General features: G+C 50.0%; 1 protein-coding gene across 6 annotated transcripts in view; it reads right to left on the bottom strand.

Moving 5' to 3' along the window:
- Positions 1–219: 219 nt before the first annotated feature.
- Positions 220–13819, bottom strand: part of DCTD (dCMP deaminase) — a 94328-nt gene continuing 80728 nt past the window's right edge. For 2 of the 6 annotated variants that reach the window (XM_031440338.2, XM_064477574.1), the window contains exons 4-6: positions 4322–4438; positions 2874–2970; positions 220–1567 (exon numbers count right to left, since the gene is read on the bottom strand). In XM_031440338.2, coding sequence (XP_031296198.1) covers positions 1489–1567; positions 2874–2970; positions 4322–4438 — 293 coding nt within the window. In that variant the 3' untranslated portion in view covers positions 220–1488. The other 4 variants (XR_010377368.1, XR_010377369.1, XM_064477575.1 and 1 more) reach the window with 4 other exon arrangements.

Raw genomic sequence — 13819 nt, 5'->3', positions numbered from 1 at the left:
GGGCACGCAGGAGAGAGACAGGGAAGAGAGCCCTCCTGCCCATCTTCAATCTGGCCCATAAAGACGCATCGCCCAGCAACCCTGAGGGAGGCACACAGCATCACTCAAACTGTTCTCTGAGCATTAAAATATATGCACTGTGTTCACATACAATACAGAAATGACGGAAGCAGAGAGTCGAACACATAATTATAATATAAAAATGAACATACTTCGGTGTGGCGGACTTTAATAAGATTTTAATAACGTTGGTAAGGAGCCAAATTACAGATGCCCCAGAACATGTTGTACAAAACCTCAGAGACAAAATAAAAACTCATAAAAATATAAGAGCACTTTGAAACGGTCATAATCTTTAGGATAAAGAAACCATTTTCTCCACAAAGGTACTGAATGAGTTTAGTAAGAATTAAATGAGATTAAAGGCAAGGTGCACTGCCATGCATTCCCCAAAGCACAGTGATTAGGAAGGTGAGGTTTGTGTCTGGAAAGGCACAGGTGAGCTCCCATCACCAACAGATGTGGAAGAAACGCCTGCAGGCCAGCTGAACTTCCTCCCGGTTCACGTACAGGATGGGAACTAATGACTCCCCTGGTGCAGCGCAACCTCGGAAATGAACGAGGCTGGCACAAGGAGCAGCAGCAACGTGGCCCCGGGTGGGAGAAGCAGGTGCAGGCCCACCGCCCCCATCCACACAGCCCGCCCCACAGCAGGGCGTGGGTTTGGAGACACGGGGAGGCTGGCTGCCTCCTCCGGGAGCAGCTCATTATTTGGATAAACTACCGTGAGAGCTGTGTCACCCACAAACCAAAGGTAAGAAGCAAAAACAACAGGGGTCCCTGCCCCCCTGAGAGACACGGTGCCACTACCCTGTGGGTGGCAGGACAGCAGAAGCAGAGAAAGGCTCCCGAGCTCAGTTACACTCATTGGCTGTCAGGACAGATGTGCTCCCTGTCTAGGACCTTTGGGTGGGTGGGTGGGGTTCCCTCAATTCTCTAAAGCAAATACTTAAATGCTACCATCACATGGGAGCTTTTTCTTCCCAAGGGCATGACGCGTTATGCTTCATTTGGGCCAGATGTTCCGCTCAGGGTGTCTGCTCATCCCAGTGGAAGAGAGCAATTATTCATGTGTCCTTCCAGCCCACGTAGCGTTGAAGAGAGGCTGTGAGGCACAGTGGACGACACGCCCTCCTGCAGAGTCACCAGCGCCCTGAAAACCAGGAGGCAAGGGGGGGCGCCCCGTTCCAGCCCCATGCGACAGGCCACCTATGGCGCCTTTATTTTAAACCTTAAATCAATAGTTTAAATAGATGCTGATCCCATGTGACAGAGGAGACAGGAAGATTTGAGGTTTTATATTCTTCAGATGTCTACTTTTGCCGTCCTGGCTATTAAAAAGTTACGTGTAACTTCAAGATGAAAGGTATTTAGCAGCTTCTTAGCAGAGGATAACCCCAATCTTCTGGAGATTTAATGAGATGTAACTCACGGAAGCTTCTGAGTTGGTCTGCTGTTAATTGAATCAAAGTCAATGACAATCTGGCTGCACTTTGGTGTGAATTTCCTAAACGTTAAGAAACAAAACATAATAAAGATTTTATCCAGTGCGTACTTAAAGCAATTTGTTTACTTTGGCTTAACCTACATTTTCCGTGGGGAGGAAAAAACTTTCCAGGATTCACTTGATATTTTGTCTCTGTAGGAGCCAATTAGAGTGCACCACACCGAGAGGACCACGGACCAGCAAAGACTGAGACCAAAAAAGATGCAGGGGGTGGTTTGGCTCGTGTGTTCTTCAGCTAGCTGAGCACATGAATTACCAGGGAGTCAGAGGATTTCTAACAAGTTAGCTGCACAACATGATATTCAACGACTCGTTTTCCCACCAGATTTATCTTATTGTCCAGGACAGTTCCACAGCCAACTTGGAATCACTCCAAAGCGAAAGAAGAGTACATTTTTTTGTTTTTTTGCTCTCGTACACAGTGAAAACCAACCAGCTCTAGAGAGGAGTCATCCATAAAATCCATGTTCTAAAAATGCAGAAGTAAAATAAACCCATGATATTTCTTCACTCATTGATGTGCCTTCTCAGTTAAAAAGAACACTCGGGACTAAACATACTCTTCTAAAAAAAAAAATCAGTAAACAGTAAATATCTAATTAGTATTGTGTAAATAATTTGTGTCTCAAGGTACAACCGTTTAAGAGATTCATTACATATAACCCATATCCCTAATGAAGCATCCAAGGGGCCAGGTGTGTCACCGATGATAAGGACCCCAAATGCTGACCACAAATACTATAAGAGAACTTCTCCAGAAAGCTTTCAGTCTCAAAAGAAGTTTCCACTGGGAACCAAAGGTGGTTGAACTTACCTGCAAGTAACACATCCCGCCCAATCTTTACGTAGCAAAGATAAGCATGAAAATCTCAATGACTTTTTCAAATCTCAGTTTAAACTCCTGTTGTAAAAAGAAGCCCTGGTGTTTCCAACTGGCAGGTTACTTTCGCCCTCAATTATTTATGCCAGAGTCATTACATCTGCAAAGTTTACAAAGGCTTAATGTTAATGTGATGAAACTTGTGAATTTACAAGTTTGTCACTACCAGAATAATCAGTCCAAGCCCTGGAAAGTTACTAACAGGAAAGTGTAGCCATTACACCAACTGTCTTCAGAGACTTCTGCGGCTGCTCGTGAAAATCTATCCTTAGAATAATCTTTAGATCCTTAACCCCCCACATTTAAAAAGGCGCTTCCAAGCGTGGAAGTCAGGCATCACAGGAAGAAATTAAACACCAAGCAAGGTCAACGTGTGTCGTCATCAGGCTTTCAGGCAACCTTTCTCCCCAAGTGCTTTCCACTTACCTGAAGGAAACCCCAGCCATCTCAAACAGGAGCCTGGCCGCCGTCGTCTCAGTGCTGTTGTGGTATTTATCAGACATGAAAATAACTTCTTTTATACCTTAAAAGGCAACCATGGAAGACACCTCATTATATGCACGTACAGACACCGCAACAGACATGCGGGCGGCAGCCCGGGTAGTGTCTGATCCATCACCTTTCTCTGAGTGTGCAGGCAGACACCGTCCACTTACTGAAATAGGTGTCTGCTGCTTTCAAACACAGCAGAGGACAGATTATATTTAATCTGCCCTCCAGTCTTTATGGATTTTTTAAAAAAATAAATGTAAAGTGAAAACATGTCAAATAGTCAAGCTTTGATCCGATTAACAAATTTTCTATACTGCAGGCAATCAGATATTCTTTATTCATAAGGCAGGGACTCCTAACTCAAGAGGCTACTAGGGGTAGTGAAGAATGCTGGCAAAACCAGAGGTAAGTACCACTGTGCTTCCAAGAGCAGCTCGGGAGGCCAACTCAAGCCGGCCTGACGGAGGGCAGGTCTGTCTTCTCTCCTGTCTCACCAGGCAGTGCTAACAGGAGGGCCAAGAACCTGGAGGGTACTCCACACGCCCCCTGCTCCCCTCACAGCCTCAGCCTCAGAAGGGACCACAGGAAGCTGCTCTCCCCGGGTGCCTGCTGCCGTCTCTGTGCTGAAGGATGGCGAGGAAAGCTCTGGCAGGATCGTGCCCCGCTGGCAAGGAAGCCCACGACATCCCTTAACAGAGGCCCCTGATTCTGATCCCAGCCGACCTCTTCTGCTCAGGGATCTGCGGGCTTGTGATAAACAGCCCCGTTAAAACCACACATCTGGCTAACATAGTAAGTCTTTAAATCTCAAGCTGAGCCTTTTACAGAGATAAAGTGTAGCTGAATCTTAGGTGTGACAGTTTGAAAAAGGTGAAATATTCAGAATACAGTGGTGAAGATTTATGGTAACCATAAGGTAAGAAAAACTGAAGGAGTACCATTTGAGTCTTATGACACATATATGCAAAGAGATGTTTAGGTCCTCAAATCTCTACCATATATTAGACACAAATTAAAATTTCATACAGGGACTCCCGGCTGACCTTGTTTCTGACAGAGGTTCATTTCTCTCCCTCCCCCCCTAATCTATGCACAATATGTCGGGGAACAGTAAATTGGCAGTAATGATATGCAATGCCTGTGTTGTTTTTTGGCAGCTTGCAGTTTAAGTTGCAAACTAAATTAAAAACACGCTAAGAATCACAGAGGATGCAATTAGTCTTAGAATACCTGGCACCGTTCAAAAACAAAACACAAGAAATATCTTGCAAAGTTGATAGTGCAATTAATTTAGACCTAAACAAGAGCAATTTCAGATCAAACACGTCTGCAACGAGCAGGCGGCAATGCAAATGTGACAAGTGGAACGGCCTGGGTCCTACCTGCCTGGATGATGAGCTTAGCACATTCATTACACGGGAACAAGGCGACGTACATGGAGCAGCCTTTCACGTCCGCCGAGTTTTTGTTCATAATGGCATTCAGCTCGGCGTGGCACACTGCGGGTTTGAAGGAGAAAGAAAGAAAAATCTTTGATTGCAGCTCATGAAGAATTTGCTAATAGTACTGAGGCATTCCATTTGCCCCTCTGAAATAACACAGATAATAGACTCAATTTTAAAAAAATTGATTAGAAAAGGAAAGTACAGAGAAATGAGGGCCACGCGGTCTGACAGGTTGGCAATCAGCAGCAGGACAGTTCCCGGCGGCACCGCCGGGTCTGTCAGCGCCTAGAGCAGCCGGGAGGGGCTGAGGTCTAGTGTCTTCGCCCACCCTAAGCAGAGCAGCAGCTCACTGCTCCACAAGAGCCTGGGGCCGGGAATGGCCAGCATAAAATGGCTCATCAGTATGTTGAGGTGCACACGCAGAGATCTTCGCTGTGGCCGTCAAGAGGGCAAAGAGCAATCTGAAGAGCAGGAGCATCAAGGAGTGAAGCCACACGCTTCTATCCCGAGGGACTTGCTGCGCCTCGTGGTTCTCGGCCCACAGACACCCAAGAAGAACACCAGTGGATAACCAGTAGTTTGTCCTTTGTAAGAAGAACATCCATCCACTTAAGGGCAATGAAAAGTCAAGTTCTTACTATACTGGCTCGTTCCACTAAGGATCCCCAAACGGTGATCCAAGGTCATCTCCAGACTTATCTGAATTCAACATGAATGAGGCACCCTCCTCTCCTCTCCTCTCCCACCCCCGGCAAAGCCCACCACCTTGCCAGGCTGTTTGGAGAGTGTTCCCACCACCTAACCCACTGGACGCTCCTCCTGAGGGAGCAAGTTTGTACTCACTGGCTCCGGTCTACTTTGGAATCCCCCACCTGCTTCGCTGAGTGGCTGTCTTGCTTTCTAATATCATTATTTAAAGTTTCTGGGTGTGTTACCTAAATCTGTTCTCCCTGGGGCGGTGATTCACAAGCCTGTCTGCCTGCTGCAACCCGCCAAGGAGCTTCCGTATCTGTGTCCCACCCCTGGAGACGTGATGCTCTGGGGTGTGGCCTGGGCTTTGGAATTTTTAAGAGGTTCTCCCACATGATTCCAACCTGCAGACATGTTTAGGAAGCACTGCCTTATGGAACGCTCTTGTATCTGCTGGGGGACTTCACACACGCTATGCACACAAGTGCTAGATAAGTGTTGGTTGAACTTACTTGTTGGTTGGCCATGGTCCAAACCATACTAAACTCCTAATTATAAATATGGGGGCCCTCCAAGGTCTCCCCTTCCCTCTCCAACTCATCAACCTTCTACCCGTAACACCTTTGTCCAGGAGTGCTGAGGCTGTAAAACAAAGAATCTTGCCCACCATCCAGTTCTACAAGGATCAAGCCATTAGCCACGGCAGTCGCTGACCTACGATTCACCTTGAAAGGAATTTAGGACGAAGAACAGGAAGAGGTGCTCTGTGCTTTGGGAAAACAGGCAATACAGGCTGACAGAGAGAGAGAGATTTCATGAAAAATTAGACACAAATTTCAAGGAAAAAAAAAATATCTTATGAACCCAGATTCTTGCATCTTCCCATACTTAGAAAAGCACTAAATTCATTAACTGAGATCTGTTCCTTGTGACCGGCGGTAACTGAGATGTATGGTGACTGCACAAACTCCTTAGGCCAAATCATATATACACCAGCCTCTCCCCACCTCTTCAGAGCAGTTGCCTCAGAGCTGTCTGAGAGGCTGTCTCCCGGGCTATAGTTCTCAGTAAGACCCTGAATAAGTCAATTCACAGCTCTTATGTTCTGCGTTTTTCTTTCCGTCAACAAGGCCTTGGAAGAAGCGTGTCCTAAACTCATGGCTCTCATACATTTCAGCCAGGATGTACTCACTCAGTCGCTCAGTGAACCTTTATGGAGAGCCTGCTCTGGCTCAGACAGGATACAGACCCTGGTGCACCAGCCTCCCCAGGCCTCCCGTTTTCGGGGTGGGGGGGCATCACAACTGTCTCTGTGAGTCACACGGCAGCTCTGTGGTGCTGCAGGCAGAGAGCTGACCTGGGGCCTCTCAGGAGATGTTGGGGAGCGCCCCTTTGAGTCTACGGATACCATGACTCAGTCGTGTGTAGAAATGAACAGTCTCTGGCATTGTTAACAAAATTGAAAGGGAAAAAAAGAAGCTGGCTGAATCAGATCACAGCCTGTCCGAGAATATAATCCCCGCTGGCTGCAGAGGGACCTGAGCCTGGCTCCCCGAGACTCTGTCCTATAAACCCTGAGGGGTTGGGGGGAGGAGGAGAAGGACTGGACGCTCATGGGCTGTCAGGGCGCTGGGCTCCTTCCTGGAGACCGAGATGTTCCCAAACTGCGATTAACACTGCTTGGTGTTGAAAACAATTAGATGTAATTGTTCCTGCTATTTCCCCCTTGAGGGCAGAGCCCAGTCTTCTAGGTTCTTTGTAACTCCCCGGGAGCCGAACACTCTGCCACAAACATAATGGGTGTTAAATATTTATTGAATGAATAAAGGAGGAAATGCAGATTCCAATTATTGATGGTGACATTGGGAAATACAGAAAAGTCCTCTTAAATTCAAATATCAGAACTATGCTTTCCCATCTAATAGCTACATTTTGATGGTGCTGGTATTAATATTCAGGACTACGGTTTCTGAATCTGTTAGGAAACACAATGATATTGTTTTCTTTTGAATCTCTAAAAAGTGTCACATCTGCAACTATCTAATTCATCCGGGGCAGTTTGGGGCAAAATTTAACACTGTGTGTCTGGATTCATTAATGAGAATTATCATATGAAACAGATTCCCTTGAGCAGTATCCGCCATCCCTGTATGAAGGGCAGTTTATAGAAATAATACACAGGACTATGAACAGACTTTCTTTCTCTTTAATTACCAAATCACAAGATGGAAAATATAAAGCTTCTTGTGAGAGAAACAAGAGGACTGCTGGGCATTAAGAGTGTGAGGCACACGTGAGGCTCCGGAAAAGGAACGGTCACAATCCACAGTCCCACACACTCAAAGCCAATGACAGAGACAAAACGCAAGCATCCCATCCACACTTGACTGCTCCGGCTCACCCCGGCACCCCTCCAACTTCAGACTCCAAAAATCCCCACCCCCGACACGGGACCCTGTCGCTAACACCTGCTTCCGGGCCTGCACCTGAGGGCTGCGGGGAGAAACCTCAGGCTCAGGAAGCCCCCAACACCCAGCCCGGCCCCTCCCATCTCGTGACCCCCCTGTGCCATCTGTCCGGATGCTGAGGTCTGAAAGGCTTCCCGTTGCTGGCCTGGTGACCTCTCAGCTCCACAACTCCCACCTCTGCGGCTGTGACCCTGGCTTCCCCTCCCAAACCATCCTGCGTCTCTCCTCAGGGCTGACCCACCCCGGAGGTACCGCGCAGTCAGGCCTCAGGCCCCAGGCTGTCCTCGAAGCAAAACCGGGTAGATGCACTTGACGACTGTCCCTTCAACTTCTGTAATGCAGGTCAATCAGAGTGGGCTCTGGGGACTCATTGACCCGGCCTGGCATCTCCCCTGATCACGTGACCGGTACCTGAGCGCCCTGGCCCAGGACGGCCTTGCTCTGGGGCCCTGGCCGGCCTGACCACAAGGCCATGCACTTCCCCTTGTATTCAAATCCCTCTCCGGCAAGTCTGTAGAAACCAGAGCTTTGCCACAAGAGCCAGCTCTGGGGTTCAAGGCCCAGTATGTGCTCCTGCGGTTTGTCGGAATAAATGAAAAGGTGCATTTCCAACTAACTAAATAAAAAGCAGTTTTTAAAATCCCAAGGTCATCTGATTTTTAGTTTTTTCCTAATATGTCCAGTTCCCCTCCTCCATCCTCTAGAGCAGCTGATCTGCTCCAAGACAGGCTCTCACTACAAAACGCGTGTCTCCTCTCCCGTGCCAGGAGCAAGGCCCGGCTCTCAGCCCTGCGTCACTCAGCCGTCACCCATGATGCTGGCTTCTCACTACCTCCGTCTACAGACTCTCAGAGAGCAGATCTACTTGTAAAACCCTGAAATCCCCATTGTTAACCCCAATTTCCCATCTTCTCCTCAGGCCTCTTCTTGGGGTGGTCTGAGTCTTCTCTGTAACTGCTCTCACTATGATAAACACTCCACAGATATTTGACGGCAGTAAATTAAAGAACACATGTATCTTTTCCCAGTGCTGGCGTTTTTACGGTGTGGCTTAGGAACAGTTGCAGCAAGAGCTACAAATAGGCCTGGAAGCAAAAACCAACGAGATGGTTCTGCTAGTGATCTCAAATTGACCATAGTTTTTATATTTGTAGCTTGAATCAGGACCAAGTATTCCAAGGATACACAGCGTCTAAAAGTAGTCAGAAGACAGCTAAACTGTCACAAACACACGCACACACGCGACGGATTCTCCGTTCACCCAGAATTACTCATCTATGGCTGAGTAATAAGCAAAAGAAATCTCCAAACACTACATGTATATTTGTTAAGCACAAAGAATGACACAAAACCCTTCAATGATTCTCCACATCATTTAAGAGGAAAACAATCGAAGGCTGAGAATATCAGATTAATGCTTATAAAGTTCTTAATTGCTCCAAGGAGAACTTCTGTTTCAGGTAATTATGAGATACTTCATATGCTTTGGTCTTTTTTTTTTTTTTCCTTTTCTATTACTAACTGTCAGAATTCAGAACCACATTAACCTTGGACCACTGAGAAGAGATCGTATAATTAGAAAACGGTATTTTTCAAATTCCCTCTTACCAGGGCTTGATTAATCCTTACTGTCTCATGTAGGCGTTCCTCTGGAAGTTTGACAAATTAACAGGATATATTCCATCCTTGGCCAGGTTTAAGAGATTCAACGTTTTATAGATTTAACCTTCCTCCCGTTTGATGTAAGACTAATACAGTAACTATTTTAGACAGTAGCAATAGTAAGGTTACTTTAATTAGGTTAAAAAAAAAAAAGAAAGAAATCTCGGAATAATGCTAAACAATTGCTAATTGCTACACAAATAATTTAATAGTGTGATTCTATCCAAATGATGGCTACGCCTGGGGCCTGATAAAATTTGGGGTCAGGAAAACTGGCTTTCTATTCCAGTTAAAGAAACTCTCCAGGTTACTGGAACTTCTTCATTTTCAGAAGTGCAGGATTTTACTTGAAGAAAATGACTTCCTCGGGCCTGAGCGGTACTCAGCCAGGGCTGACCTGGAAAGTGGGGCGGCCGGGGGTGGCTGCTGTCATGGGGCGGGTGAGGGGTTCCGACCACGAGCACCGCGGAGCTCAGCCTCCTCGCACCGCCCTGTGCCGCACTTTCCGGGCTGTGCTGCTCACACCCCGGGGTCCCTGGGGAGCGCTCCTGTGCCCCCGACTGACAACGGTGACGCTCCCAGGGCTGGGCGGCACCCTGCACTCAAACGCGGACAGTCGGGCTCGCTGCCAAGGCAGACGGTCAGGACTTGGGCCAAGAAGGGTGTGCTCACGGCCGTGAAAAGCTGGGGAGCCTCACCCCGCCAATAATAACTGACTCAAAATGGGGTACCCGGTTCACGACTGACTCGTGCAGCTTTTAAAAAATGACTCAATGTTCATTTTTACAAGAGTTTCCGCTTCCAGTCTGATGACAAAGTTTTTTTGTCATTACTTCTTGAAATCAGGATCTAAGTGTGTTCTCACTCCTGGAGTCGCACAGGTACCAGTGGCTAAATCAGGCCCAGCTCTCTTGGAACAAGGGTACCCCCTGCCCTGGGTGCCCCCAGACACCTGATGGAGGCTTCCACGGAGGGGTGCGGCATGCACCCACTCCTCTAACAGATCCACTTAGGGGGCTGTTTCCCTGCTTCTGGAGATAAAATGGAATTTCAACTACTTATTTCTTAATTATTGAAAGATACCCTGACAGGGCCTCATCCATCACTGCCAGCCTTCAAAGAACCCATCCTTCAAGTCAATAATTTAACAGAGTAGCCTCCAAATTTAAGCCCCTCCTTCAACTTCCCACCACCCCAGCACCCCCACGAGGGCTATAAAGTGTTCATTATTATGGTTCCCCCCCAAATCCAAAGCAAACATTTCTAGAATTTGGACCCAAACAGCGTCATTCCTCTCTCCACCTACCTCCCCTCCATGAAGTTTCCGTCCCTGTAAAGTAGCAACTGGATTCATTATCAGAGTTTTCAAAGGATTTGAGGTTAAGGCGAGCAGGGGACAGGGAGAAGGAACTGACAGTTTCATCTCTGGTCTAAGGCAACTCTAAGCACACAGGCCGGGTCACCCACACCCCGCTCGTCCCCGCCGCTGCTCCACACCCCCACCCCAGAGCCCCTGCCCACAGCCTGCCTCTCTGACAACCTGGACTCTCCAAAGCCTAATTCACTCTCATGCCTTCGCAGACAGACCTCTACGCCTCCCCTGAACCCAGCCGGAGGGGCATCCCTTGGTACCCGGCTGTAGCAGGGAGAGAAAACGGCTCAAACCTGCAGGCCCCTCCCATGACACGTGCGGTGCTGAGTTCTGGCTGCGGGCACAGCGCTTGCAGGGCAGGGCGCTGGGGCTGCAGGAGCAGGTGGGTCCAGTCCCTGCAGAGACCGTGCCCGGCCAGGCAGGAGACCCCCAAGCACAGACAAACCAGAGGGCGGAGCCAAGGAGGCAGGAGAAGGGCCAGGGAGATGTGAAGTGTTTCCAAAATCCAGGAAATGAGGGGTTAAATGCCCTGTTTGTAGGCAGATGGGGAACTCAATCTGCAGGCAGTGTTGCTTCTATAGAAACATGTATTTGGGTTACAAATGGCTTTCAGGACAAAGGGGGTCTAAGCCCTGGGATTTGCCTACAGAAGGGTTCAAGTTCCAGCCTCACTCAGCTATGAGGAGGAATAGTAACACCTTCCCTTCCTCTCTCACTGGGGTTACAGCGAAGAGCTCGTGAAGAAAACGGCAGGAGAAAGCTTTGTGAACTAGAGAGAGCTCTGCCGCTGGAGCTGCTGTTACCATGTCAGAACCGGGCTTGCTTTCTGAGAAGGGGCAGCCTGCTTGCTGGCTGGTCCTCGCGCGGATGAAGACCGGGGCTGGGGGAGCCAGGAGGTGACAGGGGACGGCACTCCAGCCTCACCTGGCCACACCCCAGCCATCCCACCCCGCGTGCTTAGACTCAGACACTACTGCTCCCCGGCCCCGCCTCATGCACAGCGAGCAGCCTTTCTGTTCAGAAGGTAAACAGGGCCCCACTAGCTCTGGCACTGAGGGGCCCACAATCCCAGTGGAGAGATGTTGGTTATCACAGCCTCAGTTTGTGAGTGAAAATAAAAACAAGTAATACTGACAATGGGGAGGATCCCAGCCCTGTCCTTGGAAAGGGCCTGGAGCCCGTCCTGCGGTGACCGTGTGCCCAGAGGGGCGGTCTCGGCGGAAGAAAGCAGCAGAACAGGATTCTGGCCTGATCTGGGATCCGAAGGGGCAGCCAGCCCCTCCAGGCTCTGAAACACCACCTGCCGGGGCCAGGCCACTCCTGGAACACCACCACCTCCGGGCTGGTCGGGAGGTGCCGGTTCCTGGAGCCACCCCACAGCCCTACTTCCTCCTGCATGTCCCCTCTGCCACCACCGCACAGACTCTGCCCCCACCTTCTAGTGCCACGACCTCTGGATGCCTCGGCCTCTCCGCCTGTGAAATTCAGAGACAGAGACGGGCCTCCAAGACTGGCCACCAAGACCAACCTCTGAGAAGAGCACGGCATGGAAGACGGGCTGGGTAAATGCTGGCACCCCGACCACTCCTGCCGGGGCGCCCCGGGCTGCTCGGCTCGGCCCGGCCGGACAGAGCAGACGTGTCCCTCCCTCTCTCCCCTGCGCTGGCCCCACCCGCCCCTCCCTCGCGGTCCCTTGCTAAGGCTGCTGGCAGCAACTCAGGGCACCCGGGGAGCCACTTAGCCCCAGTGGTTGTGCTCAGGGCTAAAGAGATTTCTGACTGTGGTATTTCTATTACTGAGAATAAAGCCCCCAGAACTCTAATTACATGGCCTCCCTACGTGCTGAGGGCGCACAATCGGGTCAGAAGGAGGAGGAAGTGGAAACACTGCACTTCATCGACGGGTGAGCATGCCCACCTCCCGCCCCACTGTTCACACGCGATGCACACTGATGCCTCACGTGCACGGAAGAAGCAGGGACAGAAACAGCACACCCATCGCTGTCTGACAACGTTGTGCTGCAAATACCCACTACAAAGCTTCAAAGCCTCCCTCTCGGGTTAACAGCTTTTAAAGGTGAACTGGGACTGACCAACTGGCACTGGGACAGGAGTCAGGACGGGTCTGTTCTGATTCCAGCTCCACAAGGCACGCCTCAGGCAACTCACTGATCCGTTTTAGGCGTGGAGAAGATGGGGCTTAACTGATCTAACTCAGGAGTCTGGAGGTGAGATCCGTGCTCCTGACCCTGCCCTCCATTCCCAGGACGGCTCCCCAGCTCTCCACCCACACACACAACAATCTTTCTTCCTCCTCCCCAGTGTCTGCACCTGCTCCCGCTCCTCCGCCCTCCCCTTTCAGCCGACAACCTCCTCCTCCCTCACAGAAACGCTGCAATTGATTATATCTCTGCCTGCAAATCCTGGAGCCTTGGTGTGGCCTGTCACCCGCCCTCCCTGCCCCCCCACAGTGTCCCTCCCCTCATTACTAACCTATGAGCTTGGGGGCCGAACCTCTCACATCCTCATCCATCTCTTTCTCTCCTGGATTATTCAGCCTGCAAGCAAGTATGTGCTGCAGAAACAGATAAAGACCAGACACCCCCCCCCCATGCAGACAATACCGCCTCCCTCTCCCCCACCACCCTACCACTCTGAAGCACCACGCATCTCAACGCTGGATCTCTGTCAGCTGCGCCCATGCCCTCACCTTCTGTTCTCCCTTCAGCTGGCTCCAGCTTGCCTTCCAACCCCAGCGTTCTGTCGGAGCTTCTCTCTGCAACGTCCACAGTGACCTCCATGCTGCTAAACCCCACGGACATTTCTGTCTTCTTAGACCTCTCAGCAGCCTCTGACGTGGCCGACTGCTCCCTCCTGGAAACACTGCTCGACCCGCTCCCGGCTGCCCTATTCCTGCTCTGTGGATCCATCCTCTCCCTCCAACCTCCGGCCATTATGGTTCTCCGGGATCCTGCCAGGGTCCAGTCTTTGCACCCTCTCCCTACATCACCTCACTCATTTCCATGATGTCACCCAAATGCCACCATGCCACACTGACACCTCCCTCCACTTGCACGACCTAACAGCCTCACCAGAAGCTCTCACAGACACCTCCAACTTCAGGGGTCCCAATTTCCCTTGATCCTCCCCCAGACCTAGGTGCTCTGGTGCTCCGGACAGAACTGTTTGGAAGGGGTGGATCTCCACCCCCCCATCACCCAGCTCTCTTGAGACCGCCTCCGAA

Source organism: Camelus dromedarius, chromosome 22 (assembly GCF_036321535.1).
Source record: "Camelus dromedarius isolate mCamDro1 chromosome 22, mCamDro1.pat, whole genome shotgun sequence".
NCBI lineage: Eukaryota > Metazoa > Chordata > Mammalia > Artiodactyla > Camelidae > Camelus > Camelus dromedarius.
The sequence above is the reverse complement of the archived record's forward strand: the minus strand, read 5'-3'. Positions and strand labels throughout refer to the sequence as shown.